Genomic DNA, 13,109 nt, shown 5'->3' on the forward strand with positions numbered 1-13,109 from the left:
TTCTGGTCCTCCAAAGGTCCTTTGTTCATAAGCTGTAGATGTACCTCAGAGTCTTGTCCAGTAGAGGGTGCTCTTCTGTGTTGGTCCATGCGTCTGTGGAGAGGTTGTTTGATTTCTCCAATATGAAGAGCAGAGCATTCCTCACTGCATTAAACTGCAGACACCACTCCAATCAGATTAGGTCTGGGGGTTTTATCTTTAGGATTAACTAGTCTCTGTTTGAGGGTCTGTTGGGTTTGAAATATTCTGGGAATTTGTGCTTAAAGAAAACCTCATGAGTTTCTCAGAGACTCCAGCAACATATGGGATGGAGATCTTTAAAACCCTTAAATACTTTGCCTTCTAAAGTTATGCATCACTTTGACTAGATCTGTCAGATAAAGTAATGTATCTAATGAAAGGTGTGTAGAGAAATGGGAATAAATTTCCAGACGTAAAACTGACTATTTACTTGACCATTTAAGGTACTTTAGGCTTTTTTAGTAGGAATAAGCAGAAATGTAAATATATTACCATCATTAAAATTAAATATCTATAAAGGGTTTTATGTTCTAGATTTTTCGATCACTGAAGGTGTGATTAGGATGGAGCGTGAGGCAGTAACTGTTTACTTTAATGGACTTTCACTGATCATATTGATGGTTCTTGCATCACACTTCATGTGTAATAATTGATTTTAATTTCCATCTTTACCACTATCACATTGCTTATTTTCAGATTCAATGGCCGATTAATCAATCAGAATTTAACATCAGTACAAACAATATTTATTTCAAACATGATTTGGTTATTTTAGGACAGTATTTTTTAAAGTGTGCTTCTAGGAATCAATAGTTGGTGTGTAGGGTGGAATGAGTGGAAGCTATATTGCCATCCATTTTTACAGTATTATATATTAAATATGAACATTTAACATTTCCCGTTCCTTTTTTGCATTATTTTGACATAATCACGCTGCATCGCTGTCAGATTACCCACATAACACCTAGCAATGATGCTAGCCCGTTTTTCTGGGGGAACCCTTAGAACACCATGACTGCTGAAGCACAACACTGCACAAAAAACATCTAGAAATGAGTCAAAAATTCTTAAATCAACTTTATTTACTCTCAATTTGAGCAGGTAATTCTGATGATCAGCCAGTGGAATGAGTAATTTCAATCTTAAAAAAAGATAATTAGATAATATGCTCTTGAAATAAAGCAATGCAATTGTATTTATCTTATTTTAAATGTAAATCATCTTGTTTCATTAGCAAAGGGTATCTCTTACCTCCTCAATTCAAGAAAGAAAAATGAGCAAAAATGAGTTATCTATCCATCCATCCATTTTCAAAAATGCTTATTCCAGGTCGGGTGCTGGTTTCTATCTCCAGCTGTCAATGGAGGAGAGGCGGGGTCCACCCTGGAGGAGGTCGCCAGTCCATCGCAGGGACAAACAACTATTCACACGCACACTGACACCTAAGGGGACTGTAGAGAAGCCAATTAACCTAACAGTCATGTTTTTGGACTGAGGGAGGAAGCCGGAGTACCCAGAGAGAACCCCCGCATGCTCAGGGAGAACATGAAATCTCCAGGCTGGGAATCGAACCCAGAAGCTTCTTGCTGCAAGGCAGCCGTGCTAGCCCATGACTTATCTAGATTTTATTTTCCAGTGCAGTGAAGGTTGCCTGTGTCTTCTTGTCACTTCAGACAGGGGCTACTAAAGAGCTTAAAAGCAGAATAACAGCGGACGAGAAGACCAACCTGAAGCTAACAGAGGGCTTTCAGTTTTCAGTTCTTCTGTAAAGGTTTGTTAACTTCTGTTAGAGACGTGAGAATGTGCTCCTGATGATTGTGCACAAGCTTGAAGCTGTTCAGTCTTTTGCATCTTGAAGGTGAGGAGAACTATGAATCACTCAGAGGAAAAACATCTGAATGTTCAAACTAAACTGTTCTCCTCTGTATGGCTGCGATTTGTCCAGGATAATGGATAGTTCTTTTAATGTAGCTGTAATTTTTAAATGTTTTAAATATAAGGATGTGCTCCTTTTTAAGATTAGCATACTGGAAAAAAACAAAACAAAAAAAACTTTTCCTGGAAAGACTTTCTGATACTTTCTGAACTCCAACTCAAGTTTTTTAAGAAAATATCCGCTTATCAATTCATTGTTCATTCAGAAATAACACAAATTATCTCTTAACAAACATCCCCCCTTCGAATATTAGTACAGAGACAATGAAAAGAAGCAACTCAATAATGTCTTCCAAACATAGCAGCAATATACATATTCAGTCTTCGTGGCTACCAGTCCTTAAATATTAAAGTTTCCTTCATCTTCAGACTGTTAGGTGAAAAATGCTTGATTGCTGATGTTCTTACCATTGACGGTTAGATGCACCCAGCTGCCGTTGTGGAAGGTGTCCAACTGATGCTCCAGCAGCAGCACCTTACACTCGTACCAGCCTTGGTCGTCTGAACGCACGCCATCTATCTGCAGGGACGACTTGCCATGCAGAGTGGCCCGGCCTGGAGGGGAGAGAAGGACGTCAGCCGGAAGCAGAAAGGAAAACAAGGTGAGGAGTAAAGACAGTCGGAGTGATTTATGGAGGAAAATCCCAGAAGGGAAGAGGGCAGAAGGATCAATAAAAGGTAAATTTATAGAAAGAAAAGGCAAGAGAAAATACATTAATTTCATATAATTCCAATAATTTACAACACATGTCATCTCAGTTCACTTTAGAGAGAAAATGAAACCAGATCATTCAGTCAGACTGGTAAAAAAATTTCTGACAACAGCCTACAGACTATATCGTGTCATTGAGTTGCAGGACTTGCTCCTCCTGGATCTTGTGTGGTATATGTATGTGCATGTATGTGTATATAGTCAGATTTTCTTTTTGACTACAGAAATCTCTCAACCAAGCATGCATGGGTCATGATCTTGGCTCTGATGACTGGGTTAATGGTTCATTCTATTCACCTCCACCCAGTTTCTCATTACTGTTCATCTCATCCACCTGCCCCTGCCTCTATTTAAGCTGCTTCCTCCCTGTCATCAGTGCCTGATTATTCAAGCCTTTGGTGAGAGTTCTCTAGCGTACCCAGTGTGTTGTTCTGATTGTCTGATCCTGAATAGTTCTTCCCTTAGGGCTCTGAGCCTTCCTGTCCCTGTTCGGATCTGTTTGCCTGACCTGTCGTCGGCCTCCTGCTGGATTCTGCTTGCTTTCGACCCTGGATCTGTCTCCTGACCCCGACTTGGATTTCTCTTCGGTATCTCTTCAAATCTCTGGATGAGTATCGATGAGGTAAACGGCCTGGACTCCCGTTTACCTCATTTATACCAGCTTTGGCTTTGCCTTCTGGAAACTCCTGCTTTCCCTCGTCTGCTTGTTTTTGCTCATCAGCCAGTCCAGCAGCCTTCTGGGCTTCGGCTCCTGGAACTATCTGGGTGGCTTCCACTGTGTGAAACCATCCGGCTGGATTCCACTCCTTCTTCTTGGCTCAGACTGAACTTTAAAACCAGGTTAGTGACTCTCAAGCTCATAATTGTCCTCCATCAGATCTACGTGGTCACTAACCTGAGTTTTCCCCTCTACAGAGGTTCCAGACTTTTTCTTCCAAGCTGCTGAGTTGCAGATTTAACATGTTGTTAATAAATGCTTCTGTAAATTACATCAATTTGTCTGCCTAAAATTCTGGGTCCACAGTTCTGAAACCATGCAGCAACGATTGGAGAGGAAAAACTCAACACTAATAGGAAGAAGCCTGAGGAAGAAGCAGAACCAGGCTCAGTGTGAGCGGCCTTTTGCTAAGGCTGATTGAGGGTAAAAGCAGACAGAAGAGGCTAAGAGGAACATAGAAGCACTAATCCAGTATTTCCTATGTGAGAAAACGTACAGGTACTCTCAACAAAAATATAAATGCAACACTTTTGGTTTTGCTCAAATTTTAATGAGAACTCAAGGATCTAAAATTTTTTCCACATATATGATATAACCCCTCAAATATTATTTAATAACCAATCTAAATCTGTGAAAGTGAGCACTACTCCTTTGTTTAGACAATCCATCCCACCTCACAGGTGTGCCTTAGACTGCCCACAATAAAAGGCCACTCTGAAAGGTGCAGTTCTATCACACAGCACAATGTAACAGATGTCGCGAGATTTGAGGGAGCATGCAGTTGGCATGCTGACAGCAGGAATGTAAGGCAGAGCTGTTGCTTGTGTGTTGAATCTTCATTTCTCTACCATAAGCCGTCTCCAAAGGCCATTCAGAGAATTTGGGAGTACAGCCAAGCAGCCTATCAACTGGTAACTAGTGGTGATATAGCAAACATACTTCATGTATCTCAAGTTTTCCCATGCAGGACAGTTAAACTGACTCTATCAAAGGCATCCAGTACAAATTCGCATGACGACATTAAGCCGTCTGCATCTATTTCACTGAGAGTTTTATTTTTCCCACACTTTGAATGCATCATAAACCCCTTCTCCAAACAGGATTATTTTCTGCGCTGCACAGATTCACACTACAGCAACCAGCAAACACAATATGGCGACAGCAGAGGAATATACAGCAGTGGTTTGGATTTCACGCTGAGGACATCGGACAAAAGGCGCTAACTTGTAAGACCAAAAACCATTGCTGCAAAAGGTAGCAGTACAAATTTATTCCACCACCAAAAGTCATCCGCTGCAAAATGAAGAATGTTATAAACTCTGCATGTCAGCGTCTCGCCACACACCAATTAAAACGTTCACTAAATCAGCTGTGAAGCCGATGGCGTTTGCCTCGTTGCTTGTAAAAGCGATCCCATATGAGAGAAACAGGAAGATATGGAGAGAAATCACAGATGCTATTTATGACATTTAAATGTTTTTTAGATCCTCTAATACCTCTGATGTGACGTTCAGAGGTTTTGCAGGCGTTCTCTAAACTTGGCAATGTTGTCAAATTTAAAACTTTTTGTTCTTTAAAATTCCCAGCATGGGAAGATCAGTACAAATAGATTGGAGATGCTCTGATAATACATAATAATGTTTGGACGGCTTTTACACTTTGGGTTTTGTAATTTAAGTTCATTCTTTTTTTTATTTCTCTTTTTTTTATTATGCACAACAGAGCCCTTTTTTTATTTTGAATTTTATTTAGTATAAGTTTTTGCTTTGTTCCTGTTTGGTTGCTGGGATCTTGTTAAAGGTCTAATACTGACCGCCAAGGCATCATGTGGCAAAAAAGCTTTGAGGTGGTTAAAATGAAATAAAATAAAATTTGAAACCAACAGTTTGAATGAGTATATCATGGCAATTTTATACACTCTATTGTTTTGAAGGTAATTTAAACATATTGTTTATCGCGATATAGCCCAAATGCATCGTGATATTAGATTTTCTTTATATTGCCCAGCCCAATATGCCACTCGAATCAGACCAGGTTTCCAAAACAACTTGCCAATTATCAGTGTAGCCCAAATCATTTTCAGGATCCCACCAAGACAACCAGAACCAAACTGAGGGAGTCCAACATTGTCTTTCATTTCACCTTTGTCTAATAGGTTTTGTTTTTGGGATCCAGGATCTCATTTACCAGAGACACCTTCTTATTTTTTGTCAGATTTGCACATCAAAGCAAAACTAATTTTACTGTCCATGTAACTGAGTGTCATTACTGCCAGCATTAGTTCTAATCTTACTGTAGTATTTCCAGATGAAAGCTAAAAATAACAGATTAATGGCTTTGGGTTAGTTCCAGCTCCTTATGAAAATATCACAATAAATAAAGCCGGTTTTATAGACATATCAACATAAGAGCTGCAAACTTGGATTATTAATTGGACGTATTCCTGAGATGCCCTGATTTCCATGAGTGTGGTGGTCTATTTCAATAAAAGCACTCAGGCAGGGACAGGTCATTACTCCCTTAGAGGGCTAGGAGGCAGCCAACATGACAACATTCATAAGATGAAGGGGAAGCCTTGGGGAGACTCATCATCCATCAGGACACAAACCGGCTTTGGCGTCGCTTCGTGTGAAGGAGCTGAATCTCACAATTACAGATTACAGATCAAAAGCTGTGACTGGGTTATGATGTTGCTCCAGGCTATCGGGATCAGAACAGACTGCAGCAAAGCAGAGCGCTCATCCAGCTCCAAACATCATCATCATCAGAGAACTGGCTCCCCATCATTAACCCACTCACTGCGCAGCAGGAGGGCCATCCTCACACCATCACTGTAGATCATCTTTTATTAAAGAGGCCATTGATTATCTTAATGTTTCAGATCAATTATATTAGCATATTATATCATATCTGTCAGTATTTAGAGATCCAGACAAAATATAACCATACATTTCTGATTTAATGTTATGATCTCACATTTTGGAACTTTTGTTTCAGTTTAAGTTTTCATTTTTTTGGCTTCTTAAGTTTGCTTTGGTTCATTCTCTGTTCTCTCGATTTTGTATCGTTAGTTTTGCTCCTCCTGGTTATCTGTTTTCTTCAACATGTTTTGTATTATTTATTCCTTGGTTTTAGCTTCTCTTATCTTTAGGTCAGGTTTTCCATGGTTTCAGTGATCTCTTAGGCCCTTTTTATTATCCACTAGTTTTTCCCTTTCCTTATTTTGCAGTAAAGAGTTTTATTCGTTTTTGCCCTTATTTAATTTCTTCTCTAGTGACCTTTAGATCCTGTTGTTTCTTCCTGGTTATTCTTTTCTGCCCCCTAGTGTCCTTTCCTTCCCCTTTAGCTCCTTCTAGTTACTTCTGTCTACACCTGCTCCCTATCAGCTAATTAGTCCTCCCACTGTCTCCCATATATACACCTCCTGTTTAGTTAAGTCAGGCATATACTGCACGCATTTTTGCCCTTTTTGGGCCAATTCTCCAGTCGTGCAAGTATTCTTTGGATAGGGTGCGATGAGCGTTTCAGCCTCATGGTGCGTCCTGCGTTGTGCAGTATACAGGGTGTAAGGAGGGGCAATTAGCCTTTAACAACCACCTCCCGATCGGGAATCATAAGGTTGGGAGATAAATAAACATTTTGGGAAATTCAGTCGGCCCTCCTGAGGTGTTGGTGGGTAAATCCTGCAGTTGAAGCAGAGCTACCAGCCAATTTATCAGAATCTCGATCACTGCGCATGTGCAAACAAGGAAGTCCTTCTACTCCTTCTTTTTCAGAATAGTAAGTCCGACCAGCGCTAACCCTCTCTGTGCTGAGTCCAATGTCTAGTTTTTGGACATACAGTGTGAGCAGTTAGATCCCATCAGAGTGTCGAGCCATACAGAACATACTCTGTGAGCTGTGAAATTTTAAACTCTGGGTTTTTATCACAGCGTTTATGTCATGATCTTGGCACTGATGGCTGGATTTGACTCTTTTCTCACATCTGCTTAGCTCCGCCCAGCGCTCATTGTCACTCACCAGATCCACCTGTTCCTGCTTCTATTAAAGCTGCCCCTTCCCAGCCATTGGTGCCAGATTATTCAAGCTGTGTGTGAGAGTTACTCTAGCGATCCAGTGTGTTCTGATTTCCTAATCCTGACGAGTTTCAGCCTTTAGACTTCCAACTTTTGTTGTGCTTCTGTTTCTGCTCTGTTTGCCTGATCTATTTTTGGATCAGGCAAACAGAACATATAATTCCTAGAATTTATATAATTCCTGGATTCTGCCCGCTAAACGACCTTGGACCTGTCTCGTAAAGTGTGCGATTTTTGGGGCGATTTTCCAGTTGGTGAGAATGTTTTAATCGGGGCGACTTTCAGCCTTATCGTGCGACGGGAGTTGTGTAGTGTACAGGGGGTTACGAGTGGCCATCAGCCTCTCACGACAACCTACCGATCAGGAATCGTGAGGTCGGGAGAAAATCAAACATTGATTTTTCTCCCGACCGTGGTGGGCAAATCGCTCAGGATGCATGCGTAAAGAAGGATTCTTCTTCTTCTTCTTCATCTCAGATGTAAACACAGCAGCATGGCAGGGATGCGGTGAGTGAAATGCAGTTCTGTCTGTAAAATTGACAGACCATAGTAGCCACATTTGCTCAGCCATGTCTTTTTTTTCAAATACGTTAACGCCTTTTCTTTTTAGGGCATAAAATTGCGCAAACTGACATGGCAGCGCGTTTCACTATAGCAAGCTTATTATACCCATTTTATTTGTTTGGCTTCAGAATAGAATTGGCTACAGAGCAGCTCCATCTCACTGCGGAGTCCAACATGGTTTTAAGTCGTGCAGTGTGAGCAGGTAGATCACATCAGAGCATCGGGTCGAACATAAATCGTGAGCTGTGAACTCACACTGTACGACTAAACCCTGCGGTTAATCGTACAGTGTGAGCAGGAGCTGCTTGCCACTACTACACTCGCAGTGTATGCCGGGCTAAACCCAGGCATGGATTCTCCTTCGTTACCTCTTCAGCTCTCTGGTCTTCTGGCCTGGAGACCTGCTCCTGCTACAACTCTGGTTTGGAGTCTCCCTACGGATTCTTCTGCTCTTCCACGTCTGCTGGCTTCGGCTCATCAGTCTTCTCTGCTTCTCTCCTGGAACTATAAAGGCTAGTAATCTTCTCTGCCTCTTCTAGTCTTCATTTGGGTCCACACCTAACATTCACCAACCCTGCCATTTAATGTCAGTAGGGAGGACTTGTTCTTATTTTGTAAGGGGTATCTAAACAACTGTACCAATGTCAAACTCAATTCCTGCAGGCTGAGCCCCAAACGGCTGATTATCAGGCCCTGAAAAGCCAACAAAAGCTCCTCTTGTCATTAAGCAGAGAAACACGTCCTTTTACAATAACCGAAGCGGCTGAAACTGCAAAATAAAGTTCTTGAACCAGACTAGTGTGCTACTTGGAAATGAAAAGTTTAATTTCTACAGCTCTAGACGGCTTGTTTAAATTCTTGATGATGCTGAAGGGGCCCAACATGAAAGCGAATGTGGAGCTTTCTGTTCAGGGGAAAGATAACATCTTTCAGTCTGACAAACTGGATTAAACAAAATCACATGAGCAGAGTCTCAGTCTACGGCTAACTAAAAATCATCCTTAGCAACAGAAATGCAGACTGATCTACAACAAATAGACGCTAAACTCTTAGATTATGGATGTAAATCCTCATCAGATTATAAGGTTATATCTGTCCTGCTGAGAAATAACGCCTCACTGCTTATTTAAGCCAAGTTATTTTTCTCCAGGTGAATAAAAGGAAATGCTAATGTTTACACCTCCACTAAAACTGCTTGATCATAGATAATCTGGCCCTAGTTGCCAGAGACTGTTAACTCCCAGTAAATATGTCATTTTCAGGTCTTATTTAGTGGGAGTTAACAGTCTCTCTACATGGTTCTCTTAATCTCCTTGTTGGACTGGATGTATTTAGGCATCAAAGTAAACAATAAACCATGAATGAGTGATTCTGCTGGAGCACAGAACCAGTGTAAACTATCTGCTATCTATGGCTCATTTATCCTCCAACTGTTGAGTTATCCTCTTTGCTTTTATATGGATCAACTCAATAGGATATGAATAAAGAGAAGCTTTAAATATTTAAAACTTTCTGTTTAGACAAAGTCAAACACATGAGAGAGACACTTTCAGTGCTGTGGGATCATATTTCTTCCTTACAGATAGATTCTGCTTGTTTTTATTTGATTGAGTTTTTTACTTTAAATGTCGGAGATCATCCAACATATTTTAGCAAAAAACTAAACAAGGTTTTATTTTTGTTAATTATTTAATGTGGTATGAAAAACATTCCATTTTCACAGCAGGTCAAACTTCCACCCTAAGTAGATTTTTTTATAAATCCCAATCACTGCAAAAAAGTCAACTTGTATTTTTTGGTCTAAAACAGTCATTTAAGTTGGTTAAACTTGAAAATATAAATTATTGACATTTGAGGCAATAAAAATAGTTAGCACAACAAAACAAGCTAGTTGTGTATTCTAAAACAGTTTGGTGAGTTGGTAATACGTAAATCTTTAAGTTGGAGTTCAATCCAAGGGACAAGAGTTCTTAAAACTCTTATTTCTTTGTTGTGAAATGCGGGAAAGCCAACTTTCCGAGTTGACACTTATAACTTCAAGTCTCATTGTGGCTGTGCTGGAGTCCACACTGGTAAGAAACCTTTAATTAAATTAGGTTAAAATTTAATTTTATTCTAAGTTGTGTTGAGCAGTATTACACGTCGTTTAATGAAGAACGCAACATACATTTTTTTTAACATTTTAAGACCAACAGCTCTATAGTTACGAAAGCTAGCGGCTAACTGATGCTAATAGTGCTGCAAAAGTTAGTCGCTAGCTTGTCTATGCAAGTCCTATAAAACAGGGTAGGCATGTTATCGTGTGGTTGGTACAGGGTTAGGATTTATGTAATAAAAATTATTTTATATCAGAGTTAATCATTATAATAGTGTAGGGTTGGGAAAGAAATAGTTTTCCATATTTTTTGGTATTAATCTGGTTGCAAGTTACGTGTCTAACCAATCTTTTGGTTTTGGCAGCGTTTTTACCCATTCTGTATTGGTAAAATAGCAAACCAATACAAATTGGTCACTTTGGCCAAAAAACTCGTTAGGTGGTATAGCACCTTTGGACAAGACAAGAACTGATCTGGAACCCTTCGAATATTAGACAGTCTTAAAGCAGACACCACTATAACACCTACCATTCATCAGTAATACTACTGAATACTAATAAAAACTGAAACCTGTGACTTGATCAGTTTCTAATCATTATATTTTTTAATCTAACCAAAATTGTTTTAACCACCTAGATTGGTTGCATGACTGGTGGGAAGGTACATTTAAAAGTTAAACTTGGTAAAGGCTGCGAAGGTCAGTTATCCCCTGCCCTGATAAAAAAAACTAATAATATAATATTAGTTCTAGATGTTTGTTGCTCCACAGTTTGCTTTTGTTCCCGTCATATACTTTAAATTTTTTCCTGCCGAGCTCTTCCTCATTACAGTGACCTCTGCTCCCTTTGTGCCTCTCAGTCAGCATCATATAATCCAGGTTTTCGTAAATTCCTGATGGAATGAAGAAATGTTTATGTTTCTACCAGCATAATGTCTGTTTCAATGTTATTCAGTGAAGCTGGTTCACAGAACACAGGGCATATCCAACACTTCCCACCAATGCCACTGCATTAAAGTTGCAGACTGTCTGCACTGCATCGTTCTGCATGTTATTCCACATTTCTTTTCAGTCCCCTCACCCCATAATAAGGCCACAAACTTTCCACACACAGTTTATCTAAGGAGATAAGCATGGTGATTATTTGAGTCCTCATTTAAAAAGTATAAATGTTTTTTGATGTAAGAAAAGAGCTGGAGCTCCAGTTGATGTATCTTTTACATTTTTAAAGTCAGGATACCTTTCACATCAATTCTCTCATTTCTATTTTAGATTTGCCTTTTGGGATGCAGCATCAGCAGGAAAGATGCCAATATAGTGACCTTTGCCCTCGGCATTAAAGGAACAGAAGGAGAGAAGTTTAGTGTTTTCAGATACAGTGTGTGGGGGAGAGGAGGACCTTGATTGATTGACTATATTGATCTCCCAGTAGAGAAATTAATTTTATTAATTAATTGCGCAATTTTAATTTAATTAATTAATTAGTTACATCAGCTTAAATAGTCAAAGAAGAAGAATGTGCCGAAGAAAGAAAAAGCTGCATTGGATATATACAGTATTTACAGTGCATCCACATATGACAGGTTGTTTGTTGAAATACTGGATCATTATACAGGGAGGTTGCACAGGGTGTTTAAATGGGTATTTATATAGATGGATATTTATATATACAGTTATTGCACAGGTTATCAAATAGTAATAGCTCATTCTCCATTGCAGCAGTTATTGCGGTTGTTGTGTCTCATTGTAGAGTCTGGTTGCAGCAGGGATGAATGACCTGCAGTAGCGCTCCTTTTTCCAAATAGGGTGTAAAAGTCTTTGACTAAAGGAGCTGCTCAGCTGCTCTCCAGTCTGCTGCAAAGGGTGGAAGGTGGTGTCCATGATGGATAGAAGCTTGGACAGCACCCTCCTCTCAGCCACTGAGTCCAGAGTGCAGCCTAGGACAGAAACGGCCTTTCTAACCAGTTTGTTCAGTCTCTTTATGTCCCGCTCTGAGCTGCCAGGAGCCCAGCAGACAACAGGGTAGAGGAGGGCTGATGCCACCACAGTGTCAGAGAAGGTTTGAAGCAAGGGCCTATTATGAGTCCAGTCCAGTATATTATTGATGTGAACACCCAGGGATTTGAAACCCTCCACAGTTTCAATGTCCTGCTCCTAAAGTCGATCACTATCTCTTTGGTCTTACTGGTGTAAGACACAGGTGGTTCTTCTCACACCAGTTCACAAAGCTCATGATGACCAATCCATACTCCGGCTCGTTCCACTCAGAAACCGTCCAGGTGACAGCTTCGCTCTGTTAGGGCTCAGCTTTTCTCCGATTACATTCAATGTGTCCCATTCTGGTTCCACATCGCAAACCACTTGAACGGATCTGTGTAGCGGTATACTCACTACAGGGTCGTAGGTTACCAGCGCTGGATGAAGTACTCAACAGTAGCACTTCAGTAAAAGTATTGATACTCATAGTCGAATCTTACTCAACTACAAGTAAAAGTTACTCAGTCAAACATCTACTTAAGTTGAAGTATTTACAGTTCTCTTGAAAATAATTAGTTATTCAAAAGTAAAAATCGTAAATTGTCGTCTCCCGCTTTATTCGGAACCGGGTCGCGGGGGCAGCAGACTAAGCAGAGACTCCCAGACTTCCCTCTCCACAGACATCTCCTCCAGCTCTGTTGGGGGAAGCCCTAGGCGCTCCCAGGCCAGCCGAGAGACATAGTCTCTCCAGCGTGTCCTGGGTTGTCCCCTGGGCCTCCTCCCGCTGGGACGTGCCTGGAACACCTCCCGAGGGAGGCGTCCACGGGGCATCCGAAGAAGATGTCCGAGCCACCTCAACTGACTCCTCTTGATGTGGAGGAGAACTGGCTCTACACTGAGCCTCTCCCGAATGACAGAGCTCCTCACCCTATCTCTAAGGGAGAGCCCAGCCACCCTGCGGAGAAAGCTCATTTCAGCCGCTTGTATCCGGGATCTCGTTCTTTTGGTCATT

The 13,109-nt window shown here is 40.7% G+C and overlaps 1 protein-coding gene across 1 annotated transcript in view; it reads right to left on the reverse strand.

Moving 5' to 3' along the window:
- The window catches only part of igsf9bb (immunoglobulin superfamily, member 9Bb), a gene marked incomplete at its 3' end in the record, with an annotated part of 156,490 nt that overhangs the window by 87,509 nt on the left and 55,872 nt on the right, over window positions 1-13,109 (reverse strand). Inside the window, exon 3 of the mRNA XM_038297836.1 lies at window positions 2,365-2,511. Within this exon, the coding sequence (XP_038153764.1) occupies window positions 2,365-2,511 (147 nt within the window). The remainder of the gene's footprint in view (window positions 1-2,364; window positions 2,512-13,109) is intronic.

The sequence above is a fragment of the Cyprinodon tularosa genome, unplaced genomic scaffold (assembly GCF_016077235.1).
Source record: "Cyprinodon tularosa strain WSP-4 unplaced genomic scaffold, ASM1607723v1 ctg399, whole genome shotgun sequence".
In the NCBI taxonomy this organism is placed as follows: Eukaryota; Metazoa; Chordata; class Actinopteri; order Cyprinodontiformes; family Cyprinodontidae; genus Cyprinodon; species Cyprinodon tularosa.